This window comes from Panthera pardus, unplaced genomic scaffold (genome assembly GCF_024362965.1).
Source record: "Panthera pardus isolate Hobbes unplaced genomic scaffold, ASM2436296v1 HiC_scaffold_2, whole genome shotgun sequence".
Taxonomy (NCBI): Eukaryota; Metazoa; Chordata; class Mammalia; order Carnivora; family Felidae; genus Panthera; species Panthera pardus.
Window position 1 is genome coordinate 143848513 of NW_026526765.1, and position 22645 is coordinate 143871157.

Sequence of the window (22645 nt, forward strand, 5' to 3'; positions counted from 1 at the left end):
ACTCCACACCAACAGTTAGGACATCAGTCAGGGTCCAATCAGGAGACAGACACTATACAACTATTTAAATAAGGGAAGCTTAACATAAAGAATTATTACCTAATGACAAAACAGTAACTATAAAAGAGAGCTTTATAGGGTACCATAGGGCTGAGAGAGAGTACCCAAAGTCCCGTACCTGGTTGAAGAAGGTAGAGTTGAAGTCTGTCGGATGGAAGAAAAGTGTGTGGGATGGGCCAGGCCAGAGCTGGTCCACAGTTCCTGGGAGAGCAGGAAGCAACCTTCTGAGAGGTAGGTAAGCCACAGCCAGTGACCAGATGTTTCAAGGAGGCATGACGCACCTGGTGTCCATGTGGCGAGGGCAGACCTGAGGGGGAAGGGGCGTATGAGCAGAGGGAGCCATGGCTCGCGTGAGTGGGCATGTGGAGAGGCTGAAGGTCACAGTCTGGGAAGAGGACCTACCGCATGCAGTGTCTGTGTTGAAAGAACCGTGGGGAAGTGTGAGGGCAGCACTGCAGGGTCACTAGGGGACTGAGTACCCTGGGCCTCTGGCTGGGGCAGAGCGCCACCAGATGTCTTCACGTTCACAGGCGTGACTGATGGGGCCGCTGGCAGAACCCACAGGAGAAGCCTCTTCCTCCTGCTCTGTTCCTCCAGCGGCCTCCACCAAGAAAGCTTAACCTGTGATCACTGTAAAGACGTTAAAGGGATTCCAACCATTATTTTCGGAGCAGCTATTGAAGAGGACATTCAGAGCTGAGAGGCAGAATTGCTATCAAAAGGGCCCTATGCTGGGGGGTGGGGGTCAGACCTTCTGAGTGCACCTGAAACTTGGGTGTCTTGGCTGTGAGGCTCCAATACTGTGAGGCTCCAATAAGCAGCGTGAAAGGGCTCTGTAGAGCGTAAAGTGGTACACGTTTCTGGCGGGTCCCTGCCATGTTAGCTGTGCTCAGTGTTACATTTGCTGCCCCAACAAGCTGGGTGATGTGCCACCTGGTGTTAAGGCCTCGGCGATGAGACCCTGACACCCTGTCTTATGTATTTTGAATTGCTGGCAGCTAGCGCTCTAGGCACGAAGCAGGTGGTTAATTGGTCTTTGTTACCAGAACTATATGTTTCACTTATTTATTGAGAATCTCTTTTAAGGATTTTTTTTTTAATGTTTATTCATTTATTCTTGAGAGAGAAAGGTAGAGAGCAAGCAGGGGAGGGGTAGAGAGAGAGAGACAGAATCCCAAGAGACTCACTTCAGAGAGAGAGAGAGAGAGAGAGAGAGAGAGAGAGACAGAATCCCAAGCAGGCTCCACACTGTCAGCAGGGAGCCTGACGCAGGGCTCAAACCCATGAACTGTGAGGAAACCAAGAGTCAGACGCTTAACTGACTGAGTCACCCAGGCGCCCCAGAATCTGATTAACTGAGGTGTGGAAGCTGCAGGCCATGCTGTATCTGACCCATGAAGGGGTCAGCTCCTTGCAAGTGAATCTCTCTCATGTTTCCCCACCTTTCTTCCTACCACCAGAAAGCTGCCGGAGGCATTGCTGAGGAGAGCCTCTTAGCCTCCTGACCAGCCTCTTCCTGGGGACCTGGGGTGATGCCTTCATTGTAGATCCTGATACTCAAGCAAAACAGGAGTTCCAGTAGGACCTCGCTTGCTGACCGATTACGAAGTGGGTGAATAACGTATTCATTTATACGTTATTCATTTATGAATGAATGAGCAAACAGAGTTGCCCAGCTAAGGTCTTGTACAGTATCCTATTTGAGTGTGATAATCACGAGGCTATCAAAATCAATTGTTCCTTAAATATATGTCTTTAAAAAACAGACAAAAATCTTTGTCCATTCCTTTCTCTTATTACTCCCTCCCTTCCTTTTTTTTTTTTTTTTTTTTAAGTTTATTTATTTTGAGAGAGAGTGAGCAAGCGAGCACACAAGCAGGGGAGGGGCAGAGAAGGAGAGACATAATTCCATGTAGGCTCTGTGATATCAGCTCAGAACCCGATGGGGGGCTTGAACTCATGAACTGTGAGATCACGACCTGAGGTGAGATCAAGAGTCAGCCACTTAACTGACTGAGCCACTCAGGTGCCCCTCCCCCCACCTTTTATTAAATCAATGAAGAAATATGGGTATATATGCAAAACAACTTATTGAATTTTTGCAGCAGAAATCTCACAGCACAATACACCGTGGTTCTGTCTGGGCATCGTGGATACAGCTCTCGGTCAGAAGAGTCTCACTCTGTATGAAGGGTAAGTTCCTGGGCATCCGCAGCCTCCACCCTGCTCGTCCTGGCACTGCTGTTGATTCAGGTAGGGAGAGAGCTAGAAGCAAGCTGTGGCTGGAGGGGGCAAAACCTGTGGACATGCTGATTGGTCTAGGAGAGAAACCTCCTGCCATTTGGCTCTCCTCTCCCATAAAGGCAGTCCTGAAGGAGAAGTAGAAAAAGGCAAGCACGTTTAATTAGTCTCAAACATATCCTGGGACATTTCAGAGATCCCTGCAGGAAACTGAAGCATTGAATGCTTTTTAAAACTAAACATCACTGATGCAATTAGAATTTGGGTGGTGTGTGTGTGTGTGTGTGTGTGTGTGTGTGTGTGTGTTTTGCCCAGCCTAGGACACATTTTGTGGATGAAGTTCAACCAGTAAGCCCTTAGATAGATTTCGGCATGGTGCTGGTTAATTGTCTGAGGCAGAAACAACTTGGCATTGCAGAATCAGTTTGCTCTGCTTTTGATACACAGGAGGGTGGGTTCAATGCTGCAGGGTGAAACTAACATATGGAAGAAGTCTTTCATTCATTCATTCCCCTGCCTGAAGCAAATCCTGTGAGTTTCATATAATGTGAATGAGATCTACTTGCAGATAAGGGAACACATTTAGAAAAGGAGGCACAGAGGTGGCCCTGAAGTGGGTTGGTCTTCTGTACCACACAAAGGTAACCTGATCAGTCGGTTGATATCTCATCCACTCTTTTTCTCGGTTTCCTCTTTGGCTGTGCTACACTATCAACACTTAGTCTGGAAAGAGAGGGAGCACTGTTTTCAGTTGTTCTTTTCCTTCCACAAATTCAGCAAATGGTAAAAAGACAGAATCACGTCAGGCTACCAGAGGTACAATCCTCCTTGGCTTCCTAGGGAAGTGAAGGGAGAGGTTGAAGTTCAAGTTCTCAGAAGTGTAGAGGAAGGTGAGGGTGAGGTCCATTTCCTCCCTGTAGGGAACTGGTCTCACTGCTCTGTTGTGGCAGGTGGGTAGCCAATTGAAAGGGACACAGCAATGTTTCCCCTGTTTTCAGAGAAGGGGGTATTTTGTTTATTTAGAATGGAGGGTTAAGAGTGTCAAGCTGGTCTTCTGCCTTGAGAATCAGTCATTGATTTTAAAGACTTCTCTTACTCAGTGTCTACTTGAGAATTGAAAGGTATAAACGATGCCTTTGATATTTTTGTCCATAGCCCTCTAACATGTTTACCACTGAAAAGATCTGTTAAGAAAAGCTACAAGGGACACAGAGAAAATTGTGATTGCATTCAATGGCACTTGAATAGAGAACTCCAAGTGCCCAAATCTTGTCCTGTCAATCACTCCTCAACTTTTGACGTTCCCAAGGGAGCTGCATACAGAAAAACTGATAGCAAATGGGAAGCAGAGTGAGACTTTATTATTACTCTTCTGAGCTTCATATAGCTGGATCAGAGCACATGGCTCACTCTTAAGACTTAAGAACGGCCTCCCCCTCCCCTATACACTCTGCTTCACCTCAAATTCTACAGTATTACTAGCTCCTGCCAACTATATGGCATGTAACTAAAACAACAGCATTTTACTAAGGTAGAGAAAGATGGCTAGGCCCCGAGGGATTCCTGGTTCCACTGATAATTCCAACCCATGAACTGAAAGCAAGGAGTGCAAGAGTACCAGGAGAGGATTACCATGCACAGACATGGTCTCTTTACATTACTCTGTTCGCTGGTAAACATGGCCAACAGTGTTTCCTTTTTTTAATTTTTAGAAAAAACTTGATTTCAGTACTGTTGACACACAATTTTATGTTAGTTTCAGGTGTACAACATGGTGTTCAACTTCTTTATACATTACGTTACGCTCACCACAAGTGTAGTCACCATCTGTCACCACACAATGCCTTTACAATACCGCTGTGTTCCCTATGCTGTGCCTTTTATTACCGTGACTTATCCATTCCATAATAGGAAGCCTGTATCTCCCACTCCCCTTCGCTCATTTTGCCCATCCCCCAGCCCTTCTCCCCTCTGGCAACCATTCATTTGTTCTCTGTATTTATAGGTCTGATTCTGCTTTTTTTTTTCCCTGGATTCTGCATATGCGTGGAGTCATCTGGTATTTGTCTTTCTCAGCCTGACATATTTACTTAGACTGATACCTTCTAGGTCCATCCATGCTGGCACAAATGGCGCAATTTCATCCTTTTTAATGCTGAGCAATATTCCATTGTTCTACACCTTCTTTACCCATTCATCTATTGATGGGACACTTGGGTTGTTTCTCTTTCTTGGCTGTTGTAAGTAATGCTGCAATAGACATAGGGGTGCAAATACGTTTTTGAATTAGTGTTTCTGTTTTCTTTGGATAAATATCCAGTAATGGAATTATTGAATACAGTATTTTTATTTTTAACTTTTCGAGGAACCTCCCTACTGTTTTCCACAGTGGATACATCAATTTGCATTCCTACCAACAGTGCACAAGTCCTTTTCTCTAAAGTGCACAAGAGCACAAGTCCTTTTTCTCCAAATCCTCACCAACACTTGTTAACTTCTTGTCTTTTTTTATTTTAGCCATTCTGACAGGTGTAAGGTGATATTTTATGGTCGTTTTGACTTGCATTTCCCTGATAATAAGTGATGTTGAGCATCTTTTCATGTGTCTGTTGGCCATCTGGATGTCTTCTTTGGGAAAATGTCTATTCAGGTCTTCTGCTCATTTTTTAACCAGACTGTGATTTTGGTATTTAGTTATATAAGCTCTTTATATATATTTTGGATATTGACCCATTATCAGATATATCATTTGCAACTATCTTCTTCCATTTAGTAGCTTGCCTCTTTTCTTGATGGTTTTCTTCACCATACAAAAGCTTTTTATTTTTATGTGTCTCAACAGTTTATTTTTGCTTTTGTTTCCCTTGTTTCAGGAGACATATATAGAAAAATACTGCTATGGCTGATGTCAGAGAAATTATTGCCTATTTTCTCTTCCAGGAGTTTTGTGGTTTCAGGTCTCACATTTAGGTCTTAAGCCATTTTGGTTTATTTTTGTGTATGGTGTAAGAATGTTTCATTCTTTTGCAGGGAGCTGTCCAGTTTTCCCAACACCATTTGTTGAAGAAACTGTTTTTCCCACTGTATATTCTTGCCTCCCTTGACACAGAGTAATTGACCATATAAGCATGGGTTTATTTCTGGGATCTATTCTGTTCCATTGATCTATGTGTCTATGTTTGTGCCAGTACCATACTGCTTTGATTACTACAGCTTTGTAGTATATCTTCAAATCTCGAATTGTGATACCACCAATTTTGTTTTTCTTTCTCAAGACTGCTTTGGCTATTCTGGGTCTTTTGTGGTTCTATATAAATTTTAGGATTATTTTTTTCTAGTTCTGTGAAATATGCTGTTGGTATTTTGGTAGGGATTACATCAAATCTATAGATCGATTTGGGTAGTAGTCTGGACACTGTACAATTATGAACCCTTCCAATCCACAAACATGGAATATCTTTCTGTTTGTGTCTTCTTCAAATTCTGTCATCAATGTTTTATAGTTTTCAGAGTAGGGTTCTTTCGCCTCCTTGGTTAAATTTAGTCCTAGGTATCTTATTATTTTTGGTACAATTATAAATGGAATTGTTTTCTTAATTTCTCTTTCTGCTACTTTTGTTATTAGTGTATAGAAACACTACCAATGTCTGGCTATTAACTTTATATTCTGCAACTTTACTGAATCAATTTATTCTAGGAGTTTTTTAGTGGAGCCTTTAGAGTTTTCTATGTATAGTATGATGACAACCAATATCTTATAATTGATCAAATGGAATGGCAAATCATTTTCCCTTAAGAGACACTGGAAAGCGAGAGAGAGAGAGAGAGAGAGAGAGAGAGAGAAAGAGACACAGTTAATAGGGACAATAGGAAAGTAAGTAGAGAACTAGAAATAGTTTTCCCCTATAAAACATTCACCCTCTCTGCACAATAAATGTTCTATTTAAAACTTGTACAGAGAAGCTTGTGAAATAATAAAATATATGATTCTTTAGTAAAATGTAGAATACATATTTAGTCTTAGCTGATGAAATAGGGAGTAATTATTTAATTATAGGGCAATTACTCTCTTCTCAAAGATAGGATTCCACAGAAAGAAAATTAGACTTTTTGAGGCCCACCTTTTCAAGTAGACACTTTTGTAACCTGGATGTCCCAGCACAGAATACACTAAATATAGCAATTAACTAAATAACAGCTAAATATAGCAATTAACTGACACACAGAAAACCTGAAAGACTCTACCAAAAAATTACTACATCTGACAAGTGAATTCAGTAAAAGTGCAGGATACAAAATCACTGTGAAGAAATCTATTCCATTTGTTTTTTTTTTCTTAATTTTTTTTTAACATTTATTTATTTTTGAGAAGAGAGAGACAGAGCATGAGGCGGGGGGAGGAGAGAGAAAGAGGGAGACACAGAATCCGAAGCGGGCTCCAGGCTCTGAGCTGTCAGCACAGAGCCCGACATGGGGCTCGAACTCAGGGACCACAAGATCATGACTGGAGCCAAGGTCGGACGCTTAACAGACTGAGCCACCCAGGCGCCCCGAAATCTATTTCATTTCCATATACTAATAGTGAAGCAGCAGAAAGAGAAATTAAGAAAACAATACCATTTATAATTGCACTAAAAATAATAAGATACCTAGGAATAAACCTAACCGAGGCAAAAGACCTGTACTCTGAAAACTATAAAACATTTATGACAGAACTGAAGAAGACACAAAGAAATGGAAAGACATTCCATGCTCACATATCAGAAGAACAAATATTGTTAAAATGCATATAGTACACAAAGCAATCTATACATTTAATGAAATCCCTTAAAATACCAATAGCATTTTTCACAGAGCTAGAACAATCTTAAAGTTTATATGGAACCACAAAAGACCCCAAATAGCCAAAGCAATCTTGAAAAAGAAAAGCAAAGCTGGAGGCATCACAATTTCAGACTTCAAGTTATATTACAAAGCTATAGTAATCAAAATACTATGGTACTGACACATAAATAGACAAAAGATCAATGCAAGAGAACAGAAAAACCAGAAATAAATCCACACTTACATGGTCAGTTAATCTTTGACAAAGCAGGAAAGAATATCCAATGGGGGGGAAAAACATCTCCTCAACAAATGGTGTAGGGAAAACTGGACAGATTGCAAAAGAATGAAACTGGACCACTTTCTTACACTATACACAACAATAAACTCAAAATGGACTAAAGATCTAAATATGAGATCTGAAACCATAAAAATCCTACAAGAGAGCATAGGCAGTAAGGTCTCTGGCATCAGTCATAGCAACATTTTTCTAGATAGGTCTCCCAAGACAAGGGAAAAAAAAGTAAATATAACCACTGGGACTACATTAAAATAAACTTGTGCAAATGAATGGAACAACTAATAAAACTAAGAGGCAACTTATGGAATGGGAGAAGATATTTGCAAATGACATATCTGATAAAGGGTTAGTATCCAAAATATATAAAGAATACAACTCAACACCCCCCACAACAAATAATCCAATTAAAAATGGGCAGAAAACATGAAAAGACATTTCTTCAAAGAAGACATACAGATGGCCAACAGATGCATGAAAAGATGCTCAATATCACTCATCATCAGGGAAATGCAAGTCAGAACTACAAAGAGATATAATCTCACACCTGTCAGAATGGCTAAAGTCAAAAACGTAAGAAATAACAAGTATCGGCAAGGATGTGGAGGCAAAAGGAACACTCTTGCACTGTTGGTCGGAATGCAAACTTGTGCAGCCAGTCTGGAAAACAGTATGGAGGTTCCTCAAAAAGTTAAAAATAGAACTACCCTACAACCCAGTAATTGTACAACTAGATAAATACTAGGTACTTACCCCGAAATTAAATACAAAAACACTAAGTCAAAGGGACACATGCACTCCTATGTTTATTGCAGCATTATTTACAATAGCCAAATTATGGAACAGCCCAAGGGTCCATCAATAGATAAATGGATAAAGGTGTAGTATACACACACACACACACACGAATATTATTCAGCCATGAGAAGAATGAGATCTTGCCATTTGCCATGACATGGATGGAGCTAGGAAGTATGATGCAGTCAGAGAAAGATAAATACCATATGATTTCATGCATACGTGGAATTTAAGAAACAAAACAGATGAGCAAAGGAAAAAAAAAGACAGAGAGAGACAAACCAAGAAACAGACTCTTAACTATAGAGAACAAACTGATGGTTACCAGAGGGAAGGGGGTGGGGAGCGGGGGAAATAGGTGATGGGGATTAAGAAGCTTACTTGCTGCGATGAGCACCGAGTGATGTATGGAAGTATTGAATAACTATAGTGTATACTTCAAACAGATATAGCACTATATGCTAACCATACTGGAATTAAAAAAATAAAGACAGACATATAAAATTGTGCAGAATGAGAAGGCAGAAATAGGGCTAAAGTAGAATGACGCTTATTAGCATTTAAGAATATTTGAACTTTTTAATAGAAATACTATTGGGATGCCTGGGTGGCTCAGTTGGTTAAGTGTCCGACTTCGGCTCAGGTCATGATCTCATGGTTCTTGAGTTCAAGCCCTGCATAGCGCTCTCTGCTGGCAGCACAGAGCCTACTTGTGATTCCCTCTCTGATTCCCTCTCTCTCTCTTTCTTTACCCCTCCCCAGCTTGTGTTCTCTCTCTCAAAAATAAACATTAAAAAAAAATTAAAACCATAGAAACTCTAGTGAGGATTTTTGTTAAAAAAAAAAAAGGAAGTAATTTTAAAATGTCTTTGAGATTATCCAGATTGTAAATTTAACTGAAAGTGTAACCTAAAGAAAGGGATCCAAAAGTATAAATGCATTTAAGGGAATACCATGAACCCCAGGAAAATGACCCAGGAAAATCAGGAATGGGAGAGTGGTTCCTGGAAGCCAGTAGAGGAGAATCATAGCACTCTAAGATCAGCACACTTGGGCAGATTCTCAGAGAGTGCCTGAAGGAATAACCCTACAGATGATGGTTACACTCTCATGGTCCAACAGCTCAGGGCACCTATCAACACATCTAAGCCTGCCAGGCAGAACTTAGTAAGGTCACTGACCCAAACACACAAAGGGAGGTTAAGAGCATTCCTAGTGAAGGCAACTGTTCCCAAAGTTCTCCGAGCCTGCTGAATGAGGCACACATGCTCTGGGTAATCTGCAAGTCCAGAAGGTTGATGCATCCAAACTTGCTTTTTATTACTACTCTAATCACTTGAGACCACATGCAGTGCAGAACATATGATGCAGTAAGAAACACCAAAACTTGGACAGTGAGAGGACTTTTGGCCATGAGGTAGAAAAGCTGGATGTTATAAATCATCACTCAAGAAGAAAATCATCCCTCACCCTGGACTCTACATCTAAAAACACAGTTGGCTGCATAGGGAGATTTTTAATTAAAATGTTACTGAACAGGGGCACCTGGGTGGCTCAGTCAGTTATGCGTCTGACTTTGGCTCAGGTCATGATCTCATGGTTTGTGAGTTTGAGCCTCACGTCAGGCTCTGTACTGACATCTCGGAGCCTGGAGCCTGCTTTGGATTCTGTGTCTCCCTCTCTCTCTGCTCCTCCCCTGCTCACACACACACACACACACACACACACACACACACTCTCTCTCAAAAGTAAATAAATATTAAAAAAAATTTTTTTAAATGTTACTAAACAGCTTTCTTCATGGTTCTCTGCACCTTGTTTGCATCCTGCCTTATCTAGGTGAACATTTTCGAATTTTTGCCCCGCCTGTGTATTTGGGATGACCTGAAACAATCTGTGCCATGTAAGTGGAGACCTCTTTCTAAAACCTTGTCACTGAATCGCCCCACACCAGTGAGGAAAGCCTCTTTGTAGGCAGTATGTGTATGTGTGTGTCATTAATCAAGGTAGACTCTTTGACAGGAAATTAAAATCTGGATGATGAGCTCACAAAGTCTATATATACTTTACATACACCTCTATGTAAGAGGGTTGCTGATGTCTTTCCGGAGCACCTCATTTGACCCTGCTACATAAATCATCTCTGAATTTGGTAGGAATGTAATTGTTTTCCAGTCTTCAGGACATCGGCACCAAAAACCTGTCTGGGTCAACTTCATGACTATCACATATCTCAGAGCAGTGGGAGATCTTGCTTTATTTTAACACTCTGGATGGGAGAAAGCTGGGTGTCTAGCAGGTTAGCTGGCTGTTACTCTGTGCAGGTACATTTTCTGCTCGATGAATGAAGGCTCAGTGACTTTCCAGAGATCCTCCCCAGAAGAGATGTGGCCATTCCCTGGTGGGACGACTAACATATTGCCAAATCAGTTTGAAAGGTACTCTTGTAAATCTGAGAGTTATGATGGTTTTGTTTAAAATCTTTTTTTATTTATTTTTGAGAGAAGAGAGAGAGAGAGAGAGAGAGAGAGAGAGAGAGAGAGAGAGAGTGTGAGCAGGAGAGGGGCAGAGAGAGAGGGAGACACAGAATCTGAAGCAGGCTCCAGGCTCTGAGCTGTCAGCACAGAGCCTGATGCGGGGGTTGAACCCATGAACCAAGAGATCACGACCCAAGCAGAAGTCGGACACTTGACTGAGCTACGCAGGTGCCCTGGTTTTGTTTGTTTTAAAGAATTCAGATGGTACTGTGAAAATAAGAGAGGCGTGGGGAGGAAAACTATGTACTCTGTTAACCCCCTCAGCCAATACTTCTTAAGGACCCTGATGTCCACAGGATTACTTACATCAGTGTGTTAACAGGGTGAGAGGCTGGACTTGCAAAGTAGAGCACATGGCCTGGGATGGATGAGTCACCACTCTCTCCGATCGCTTGGAAAATTACTGTGTTCTGCTGCCAGAGCATAGCCCCATTTGTGGGTGGGGAGGGATGCTGAGGCATCCAAGGTGGCAGTGATACAGCCACCTGGTTCTGGGACAGCTTTGTCCGTGAGTAGCCTGGAAGAAGAGTGTGAAGTGAACCTGTAGGAAGAATGTGAAACGCAGACTAGAGACAGCAGAAAAGGAAATCTGGCATCATCGGGAGCAAGGCGGCATGGGGAAAGACCTTGAGAAACCACGCAGCTCTGTGCCTCTGGGCGAATCTACATTTATTACAGACGAGAAAAACCTTGTTATTGACTTTTCCTTAAACAGTTCAGGTGGGATGTATTGTGTTCTTCAAAACTCAGTTCCAGAAATAAATGCAACTGGTAAATGTACTATTAATGTCTTTCTTTCCCCTTCTGTCCTTTACCTACATTCCTTGGAAGAAAAAATACTTTAAAAAACCCAAGTCATTTAGAAAATGAGATTCTCAGATTCTCATTAAAAGATGCTAAAAATGACTGAACTCTGGGTTTTTACTAAGGGAACCTGATTACGTATTCATTATTTTTCCTGCCAGTTTCACTAATCCTGCGGCATCTTCTAGATTTTTAGACGGACCTGCTTCAACTGTCCTCTCTTTGCCGGCTATTTCTTTTGAAAGAAAAAACTTTCCATTTCAAATAAACAAAGCAGGCTGTGAAAACTGCCATTGCTTGGATTTAAATCGTAGGCCTTCGATCACCGAGCACAACCTCACACCTCAGAGAAAAGCAGAGGACTATTAAAAGCCTCAAAAGTACATGTTTGGCGGCGGGGAGGCAGGGAGGGAGCAGTGATCAAATCCTTGAAATTCTCTAAAATTATAAATGCCATTAAGCTTTACTATAAAATCCTTCAAATTAATGTGTTCCTAATTTTAGCATTCAACGGGGCTGTTGTATCGAGTAGAACTATTTGCATAATGATGACAAAAACCAAAGTTTCAGAGAAGCAAAATGGACTCATCTGAAACTCACATTCTAATTCCTGAGCGGCTTCTGACTAATGAGCCAGAACAAGTCAGAATTGTCCTGGCCCTCTTCTTCAACAGGGAAAAAAGGATTATGGGAAGCCTTTGGGGGAAATTTACAATACATATCCATAGGCTTCTCAAACTTTTCCCCCAAGGAGCCACACTGGGGGAGGGGGGTGAATATATCTTCTCAGTAGCCTCATGGGTTTAGCCTGTAGACTGCCAGCACAAAGATTTTTAAAGCTTCTCATTTTCTCCTTAACATGTATATGTATTCTCAACTATATGCCACAAAATATTCATGTCTCTTTAAAAATATAAATGTTGTCAGGGTGCCTGGGTGGCTCAGTCAGTTGAGCATCTGACTTCGGCTCAGGCCACGGTTTCACGGTTCGTGAGTTCGAGCCCCTGCATTGGGCTCGCTGCTGTCAGCGTAGAGCCTGCTTCAGATCCTCTGTCTCCCTCTCTCTCTGCCCCTAACCTGCTCGCGTTCTCTCAAAAATAAATAAATCTTTTTTGAGCAACCTCCGCACTGTTTTCCAGAGCGGCTGCACCAGTTTGCATTCCCACCAACAGTGCAAGAGGGTTCCCATTAGTCCACATCCTCTCCAGTATCTACAGTCTCCTGATTTGTTCATTTTAGCCACTCTGACCGGTGTGAGGTGGTATCTCAGTGTGGTTTTGATTTTATTTCCCTGATGAGGAGCGACGTTGAGCATCTTTTCATGTGCCTGTTGGCCATCTGGATGTCATCTTGAGAGAAGTGTCTATTCATGTTTTCTGCCCATTTCTTCACTGGATTATTTGTTTTTCGGGTGTGGAGTTTGGTGAGTTCTTTATAGATTTTGGATACTAGCCCTTTGTCCGATATGTCATTTGCAAATACCTTTTCCCATTTCGTCAATTGCCTTTTAGTTTTGTTGATTGTTTCCTTTGCAGTGCAGAAGCTTTTTATCTTCATGAGGTCCCAAGAGTTCATTTTTGCTTTTAATTTCCTTGCCTTTGGAGATGTGTCAAGTAAGAAATTGCTGTGGCTGAGGTCAGAGAGGTTTTTTCCTGCTTTCTCCTCTAGGGTTTTGATGGTTTCCTGTCTCACATTCAAGTCCTTTATCCATTTTGACTTTATTTTTGTGAATGTGTAAGAAAGTGGTCTAGTTTCATTCTTCTGCATGTTGCTGTCCAGTTCTCCCAGCACCATTTGTTAAAAAGACTGCATTTTTTCCATTGGATATTCTTTCCTGCTTTGTCAAAGATTAGTTGGCCATACTTTTGTGCGTCCTATGACCCAGCAATAGCAATGCTAGAAATTTACCCAAGGGATATAGGAGTGCTGATGCATAGGGGCCCTTGTACTCCAATGTTTATAACAGCACTTTCAACAATAGCCAAATTATGGAAAGAGCTTAAATGTCCATCAACTGATGAATGGATAAAGAAATTGTGGCTTATATCTACAATGGAATACTACTTGGCAATGAGAAAGAATGAAATATGGCCTTTTGTAGCAACGTGGATGGAACTGAAGAGTGTTATGCTAAGTGAAATAAGTCATACAGAGAAAGACAGATACCATATGTTTTTGCTCTTATGTGAATCCTGAGAAACTTAACAGAAGACCATGGGGGAGCAGGAGGGGAAAAAAAAAGTTAGAGAGGGAGGGAGCCAAACCATAAGAGACTCTTAAAAACTGAGAACAAACTGAGGGTTGATGGGGGGTGGGAGGCAGGGGAAAGTGGGTGATGGGTATTGACGAGGGCACCTGTCGGGATGAGCACTGGGTGTTGTATGGAAACCAATTTGACAATAAATTTCACATTAAAAAAAATAAATCTTTTAAAAAATTCTCTAAATAACTGGCTAATTAAAATCAGGTTACCCCCATATTAGTTAGGCTCGAGGTTAAGCGGCTGTATTAAAAAGTTCCCCAACACAATGGCTCAAACAAAGATGTTTAACTTCTCATGTGACGGTATACAGATGGCAGCTTGTCAAGGGCGTATCAGCAGCAGTGCTCGACAGGACATTGAGGGGCCCAGCTTCTTTCTACCTTGTTGCTCCCTACTCCTGACGGCATTATCCTCGTCTGCTCAGCCAAAGCTGACCCAGCTGCAAATCTATGTTTTTAGCCCTAGGAAGGGCAAAGAAAACTGGAGACAAGTGTCATTTCCACTCACATTTCATTGGTGAGACCTAGTCACATGGCTACAGTAGCTGCAGAGGATGGAAAATGTAATTTCCAATTGATGGCCACGTGGCTGACAAAAATTACAGTGATGCTACGAAACCATACACCAGATCCACCTTAGAGATTTACGTAGCCCATGGCAACTGCTGTATTCCTCTAGGGATGCACCAGGGAAGCACGGCAGAAGGCACGAGTCTGCAAATTTTTCCTACAAAGAGCTGTGTAGTAAATGTTTTAGGCTTTCTGGGTCAGGTAGTCTTTTGTGACTGCTCATCTCTGCTTCTATAGTGCAAAAGCAGTCAGATGACACGATTCCATGTAAACAAAAGAGCACGGCTGTTGTTTTAGCCATCCAATACACTCTAACAAATTACTATACAGTTAGATGTTTATTCATTTATTTATAGATTAATTAAAATTTTTTTTTAAATCTTGTTTTTTTTTTAATAATGTTTTTATTTATTTTTGAGACAGAGAGAGACAGAGCATGAGCAGGGGAGGGGCAGAGAGAGAGGGAGACACAGAATCCGAAGCTGGCTCCAGCCTCTGAGCCATCAGCAGAGAACCCGACACGGGGCTCGAACTCACAGACTGTCACATCATGACCTGAGCCGAAGTCAGACACTTAACCAACTGAGCCACCCAGGCACCCCTAATTAAAAAATTTTTAATGTTTATTTAGTTTTGAGAGGGCGGTGGAGGGGCAGAGAGAGAGGGAGACAGAATCCAAAACAGGTTCCCGGCTCCAAGCTGTCAGCACAGAGCCTGACGTGGGGCTCGAACTCATGAACCGTGAGATCATGACCTGAGCTAAAGTCAGATGCTTAACTGACTGAGCCATCCAGGCGTCCCCTACAGTTAGAAGTTTAAATAAACACACATTTATTACCTCACAATTATCATGGGTCAGGACTCTGGGTCCTTCGTGTAGACTCTCACAAGGCTGCAACCACGGTCAGTTAGGACTGTGTTCTCACCCACAGGCTTGACTGGGGAAGAATCCACTTCCTAGTGCACTCAGGTTGTCTGTAGATTTATTTCCTTGCAGCTGTAGGGCTGAGGGCCTTGGGCCTTGACTTCTTGTTGGCTACTGGTCAGCTCCTAGAGGTCACCCACAGTTCCCTGCCACGTGGCTCTGTCGACAGCCCCTCTCACAACACAGCAGCTTGTTTCTTCAAAGCCGAAAAGGGAGAAAATCTCTACAGTGAGTTTGGTAGCATGACAGAATTTTACATAACATAACCATCCTGGGGGTGACATACCATTTCTTTGCCATATTTGAGTGGTTAGGAGCCTGTAACAGGTGGTGTTCACACTCAAGGACAGAGGATTATAGTGAAATGTGAATACCAAAAGGCAGGGGTCACTGGGAGCCTGTCCACTAGAGCTTTGTTCCAATAAAACTTGATAAAAACAAGTGGTGGGTGGAACATAGTTTGTTGAGCCCTGGAATAGTGAATAAGGTGTAGAAGACGTTCTTTAAGGTAAGAGGGAGAAATTCATAGAATAGAGTCAGAGCAAAAGACTGGTCAGAGCCAGAAGGGCTTTGTGGAAAGACAGTCCCAGAAAAATAAAAAATTCAGATTCCAGACCCATCCCATAATACACTGACTATGGGAAATTACTATTTTTATAATAATATATAATTTTATAATAAAACTGGAAAATATATCTATATACTTTTTACATAATCCCACCCCTAGTAACCTATGCTAATATAATGACAGATGTAGTGTTGGGGTTACAGATATAAAAATATGCACCAATGAGTTCTTTAGTATGTTAAAAAACTGGAAATAGTCTAAACGTCCAACAACAGATTGGCTAACTAGAGAAAGTATAGCTCATGCACATGGTGGGCTATTTAATATACATTAAAATTATGTTTTAGATAAAGGACAGGAAAAATGCTCTTGTAGAATGTTACATAAGCAAAGCAAAGTACGAAATGGTATTTATGGCATTATTCCAATGTATTAGGAAAGGAAGAAAAAAGAGAAAAAAGGAACGAGAAAGATATAAGGGTAGGAAAAAAACTCACTTCAATAAAATCTACCAAAATGTCATTTTAACAGCCATTCTGGATGATAAGATTCTATAATTTTATGTTACCTCTTTATTATTTTTGGTTTTTCCTAATTCAAAATAATCACAAATTATGACTGGAGAACTTCAGATATTATTTGCAGTAGGTGTAAAAATATCACGCTGGTTCCTTTCTAGCAATTGGTTCCTTTCTATTTGTATTCAATACTCATGCCAAGCACTCACACAAGAATGCTAAGAGGTTTCAGTTCCCATTTGTCCTTACACCCATCTTATTTGGGTAGCATGTATTTAATATTGCTTGGGAATGATATTTTCTTTGACCTGTGTATTGTAACGATGGTGGTACCTTAAGGAATGAAAGGATCCGCAATTAAATACATTTCAGGAAGGGGCGCCTGGGTAGTTCAGTCGGTGAAGCATCTGACTTCGGCTCAGGTCATGATCTCGCAGTTCGTGGGTTCGAGCCCCATACTGGGTTGTGTGCTGACAGCTTGGAGCCTGGAGCCTGCTTCAGATTCTGTCTCTCTCTTTCTCTCTCTCTCAAATAAATAAACGTTAAAAATTATTTTGAAAATATATTTCAGGAAGAAATTATCTTCTCAGTTGGAATTACACCTTCTACGTGTCCTTTCTTCAATGCCTTTGGTCAGACTTTCTTGTACAAGACTCATGGAGAGAAAACTACATACCACATTTTTGTACAGGTTTAGATATACTCTTTAGAGAGCATAAAAGCAGGTCTTTTAGGGAGCGTAAAATGAGCTACTAATCGAGAATTTCATTTTGGAATGTCACATTTAATTTAGGTACCTAGACTGGGAGTTAAATTGGCCATTAAACCAATGAAAACTTCTACCTAGCCATATGGTCACTGTCAGGAAGGCCTAACAAATTTAACTTGAGATGATGTATGTTTTGTTGCATATAAGAAGTCTGAAAGAGTATTTACCAAAATGTTTAAGCAGTCAGGTAGTTCCCTCTGGAAGTAGCAGAACACAGCATAAAAAAATAAGGCGGCTCCCATAAGCTGGATACGGAAATAAAGGCCATTATATTATAAATATGTCTTCCTGATATCTTATCAATGGAAGTTAAAGTTAAAAAAACTTTTCAAATTAATCAACTATGGACAGCAACTATAAATTACTTTCTGACATAATCCAAACTCCCAATTCTAAGCAACATTATAGCACACATAAATAAAGGCATAAATTCCATATACTGAACATTTATTTGAAAGACCTTTAACACTTGTATTATGCAGATGCATTTAATCCTGATGGCTCTGTTTGTTTAGCCACAGGACATTTCTGAAATCAAATTCCTTCATATGAACAAAGTTGTGCTTACGGGCACTTGGGTGGCTCAGTCAGTTAAATGTCCGGCTCTTGACTTCGGCTCAGGTCATGATCTCATGGTTCGTGAGTTTGAGTCCCACAACGAGTTCCAAGCTGACAGCATGGAGCCTGCTTGGGATTCTCTCTCTCCCTTTCTCTCTGCCCCTCCCCCGCTCATGCTCTCTCTCAAAATAAATAAATAAACTTAAAAAAATAATTATACAGAAAGTCATGCTTGACTCAAATATCTCTAAGTCTCTATCATTTTCTCCTCTCCTCCTCTCCCTCTGTCTGTCTCTCTGGAAACAACACAGAACAGATATTTCATTTCATAAAAAATCCAACTGATAATATTGCTTTTATAGGCAACCATACTCACATTTATATATAGTCAAAGCATAAAACACTGTGGACTTCAACTAATTCTAAAACATAAAAATTTTATTGACTAAAATTAATTAACATATTTACAGAAATAAAGTGTCAAAGGTATCTGTTTCAAAATTTTAAGGATACCCATATTTCACACTCACTACAATTATTTTTACTTACGATCTGAATCTGTCTTCCATACTATGAAGTGAATCATTATTAACTTGCAGTACAAAGAAAAGAGCACAAAAACCTAGACTATTATTAAATCATTACACTCAGAGAAAAAATTAAAGTGCACAGAGAAGCTCACACTGGAATCAACTGATGTACCACTACCAGCTCTAGTTTAAATTTCTTTCCTATGTTACTTCCCAACCAAACATACTCATTATATTCAAGGAAAAAGGAAGTATCTGATTGCATTTGGTTCTGTTCTTGCTTTTGTTAATATAAATAGCCGCGTTCTGTATTCCGAGGTACACATTATACTTTGCATCCATGGACTATCCACGAACCCTCCTTGATACATAAAGGTGTCATCAAAAATGTAAAAAATAAACAGGTCAGGCAATAAAGCAAAAACAAGACAATAAAAACAGTATGGTATTTACTGCTGTTTCCTTTATTTTTTTTCCCTTAAAATTTAAAAAATGTTTTTATTTATTTTTGAGAGAGACGGACAGAGCATGAGCAGGGGAGTGGCAGAGAGAGAGGGAAACACAGAATCCCAAAGCAGGCTCCAGGCTCTGAGCTGTCAGCAGAGAGCCCGACGCAGGGCTCGAACTCCCAAACTGTGAGATCATGACCTGAGCAGAAATCGGAGGCTTAACCAAATGAGCCACCCAAGCACCCCTATTGCTGTTTCCTTTAAAGCAAAAGTATTCTTAACAACTGTTTGCTGCTGGTTCAAAGAACGAGGGGATGTGTCCTAGAAGCTCTGGAAACAGTGATCTCCCTTGGCGGTTATTTCTCTCAGAAGTGATAAGCCGGGTAATTTACAAGAAGAAAGCTACTGAATCCTTCTGAAAACACAACCTGGCAGTCTATCTTCAGGGCGGAATGATGAGGTGGCAAGAGTGTGATGGGGAAACCAGTCTTCGAGAACATCACGTCAGGGAATCCAGCTGTGCTTGTATGGTCTCCAGCTATTTATAAAGATAAAACAAGAGAACAAGTTGCTGAAAGCAGAGAAATGCTATGAAGGTTTGTTCAGAAACTTGCAAATAGAAGGGAAAGAATGGCAGTGGCAACCGTGCATATTAAATCCATTTACACAGCAACAGATGAAGCACACAGAAAAGTTTTCTTCTTATGTGAAGATATTACAATTCACGCCTGCAATTTAAGTTTGCAAATTTGTAAAGGAGGATTTCTAAACATGGTTTGGGGTGTCTGGGTGGCTTAGTCAGTTAAGCATCCGACTTGGCTCAGGTCATGGCCTCACAGTTTGTGAGTTTGAGCCCCGCGTCAGGCTCTGGGCTGATGGCTTGGAGCCTGGAGCCCGCTTCAGATTCTTTGTCTTCCTCTCTCTCTGCCCCCATTTGTGCATGCTCGCTCTTTCTCTCAAAAATAACTAGACATTAAAAAAAAAAAAAAACCTGGGGCACCTGGGTGGCTCAGTCTGTTGAGCATCCAACTTGGCTCAGGTCATGATCCCACAGTTCATGAGTTTGAGCCCCACATAAGGCTCTGTGCTGATGGCTCGGAGCCTGGAGCCTGCTTCAGATTCTGTGTCTCCCTCTCTCTCTTTGCCCCTCCACTCGTTCTCTCTCTCTCTCTCTCAAAAATAAAAAAAATACACTTTAAAAAAAAGGGCTAAATACAGTTTTAAATATACTCAGCTGTTTTAATTTAAGTGATCACTACATAAGATTTTTGAAGGTAGGGAAGAGGAGGAGGGGGAGTACATTTCCCTGGATTACAAAGTCAGTATTTGTAAAGAAACATAACATGCACTCAAAGTTAAATCTTTACAGGCTTGGCACCTCCCTTTTTCCTTGGGCCCAGAATTAAAATATTTAATGTTAAATTATAAAGTGCCAGTGTGGCTAGGTACCACATAGTTCATTCCTTAATGCTTTACATTAAAGTAATAATCCTATTGCCTTAATTAAAACCATTTCCACTTTCTTCCTGATTTAGGCTGTCAGATTCTCTCCATCTCCGCAAAGCTTCCTGCTGTGAAACATAAGGTGTTTACAAGGGATGTTTAAAGAACTTAGCGCCATAATAGGGCATTTAAAAATAAGGATTCATAAAAATGAAGGAAACATTATGCAAAACCCCACACAGCAGAAATTATTTGAAAAATACAGACCTTGTTATAGAAATCAAACAACTCCTGGTGACTGAATTCCACAAGAACTTTCTCCACGCTCTGCAAGGAAGAACAAGAAAGAAGAAAGAATTCAGTTGTACGCAATTTGCATTGCATTTTTTTTTTTTTTCTTTCTCTCTCTGGCTGGCCCCAGAAGATGCCCTATTATTCTCTGAGTGGTTTAAAAAAAAACAAAACAAAACACTCACCTGCTCTACTCAACCCCACTGTTCCTAGAACTCACAGCTGCACTTAATAATGCTCCACTTTTAGCAAAAGGTTTCAACTCTAGAGGGACATCTGTTCTTTAAAGTTGACTCCACAGAGGTTAATAAAATATAAGCCGGCAAGAGAACAATTTCATTATCTTTTTTTTTTTTTTTTCTAGACCGAGATACATGGAGATTGTATTTCATTTTTCTCAGCAGTCCATTTGAAATCGAGTAAATACCATCACACAAAGACATTGGAGGCGGCACGTCTGATTGAACTCATCTAGGCATTAATGCCTCCCGTCAGCACAGCTGCTGCCTCTACGCATTAATCTAGCAGTTATGATCTTATCATGCTGAGATGGTTACCTTTCCTAATGTACGGACTCAGCAAAAGTTCACAATTAACATGACAGCTTCAAAGCAGAGACTGAAACACGCTCCTTCCTTTTGCTCCAGACATGATGGGGAACCTTCCTGGGTGCTGTGGGCACCAAGGAATACTGTGCACGTACGTGTGATGGTACAGCAAAGCGCAGCAGTAATCCAGCCCACCCCAACCTACTTTTGGTTCGTTTTGTAAACTGAGGCATCACTTTGAGTAGTTTCTGAAGATCGGCTAAACATGTCTTTATTTTTATTTGTTTTTAATTTAAATTCAAGTTAGTTAACAAACAGTGTAGTCTTGGTTTCAGGAGCAGAACCCAGTGATTCCTCTCTTACATATGATACCCCGTGCTCATTGCAAAAAGTGCCCGTTTAATGCCCATCACGCATTTAGCTCATCCCCCACCTCCTCTACAACAACCCTTAGTTTGTTCTCTGTACTTAAGAGTCCCTTATGATTTGTCTCTTTACTAAAGGTGCCTTTGGGAAGTGAAAGTTAATAAGGAGAGAAAGCCAAGAACGTGCTACCCGCTCTGACCAGACTGGCACCAGGGAAGGCACCTGGGTGGCTCAGTTAGCTAAGTGACTGACTTCAGCTCAGGTCTTGATCTCACTGTTCAAGAGTTCGAGCCCCGTGTCGGGCTCTATGCTGACAGCTTGGAGCCTGGAGCCTGCTTCAGATTCTATGTCTCCCTCTCTCTCTGCCCCTCCCCGGTCGTGCTCTTTCTCTCTCTCTCTCTCTCTCAAAAACAAATAACATTAAAAAAAAAAAACAAAACCTAAAAACAGGCACCAGGAACTGAAGAACTGGACAAATGTTGAAAGCGACATTAATTCATGTACTTAATCGCTTGTGATCATTTCCAACATTCTCTTAATTCTACTTCTCAGTTTCTATGGCTACTTTTTTTCCCTTTGTTTTATCTGTCGGTTTTTTTTTTTTCCTGATTTCTTTTTTTAAGTTTATTTACTTATTTATTTATTTTGAAAGAGACAGAGACAGCGCAAGAAGGGTAGGGGCAGAGAGAAGGAGAGAAAGAGAATCCCAAGCAGGCTCTGTGCTGCCAGCGCAGAACCTGATGCAGGGCTCAAGCTCGCAAAGCATGAGACCATGATCTGAGCCAAAGCCAAGAGTCAGAGGCTCAACCGAGTGAGCCACCGAGGCATCCCGGTTTTAAGGATTTCCATTTCTGTTGACAAAGCCAGCATTTTCAAAACAAGTTCACTCCAGCACACCCCAGAAGAGTCGATGGGGCTATCTTCAGATACGGCATTTCCTTTTTCAAAAAAGCCAAGGCACCGGGGCGCCTGGGTGGCTCAGTCGGTTGAGTGTCCGACTTCAGCTCAGGTCACGATCTCACGGTCCATGAGTTCGAGCCCCGCGTCAAGCTCTGGGCTGATGGCTCAGAGCCTGGAGCCTGCTTCCGATTCTGTGTCTCCCTCTCTCTCTGCCCCTCCCCCATTCATGCTCTGTCTCTGTCTCAAAAATAAATAAATGTTAAAAAAAAAAAATTAAAAAAAAAAAGCCAAGGCACAGAGGATCAAATTCCACACTTCTTCCTTTTCTCTTGTAACACCTACTAAAATAGTTAAACTTTAAAATGAATAAGGACACAAAGCTGCTT

The 22645-nt window shown here is 41.1% G+C and overlaps 1 protein-coding gene across 5 annotated transcripts in view; it reads right to left on the reverse strand.

Moving 5' to 3' along the window:
* Nucleotides 1–22645, reverse strand: part of COMMD10 (COMM domain containing 10) — a 275231-nt gene that overhangs the window by 41947 nt on the left and 210639 nt on the right. For 3 of the 5 annotated variants that reach the window (XM_019469604.2, XM_053907545.1, XM_019469601.2), the window contains exons 6-7: nucleotides 20422–20481; nucleotides 18706–19249 (exon numbers count right to left, since the gene is read on the reverse strand). In XM_019469604.2, the coding sequence (XP_019325149.1) occupies nucleotides 19211–19249; nucleotides 20422–20481 (99 nt within the window). In that variant the 3' untranslated portion in view covers nucleotides 18706–19210. The other 2 variants (XM_053907543.1, XM_053907544.1) reach the window with 2 other exon arrangements.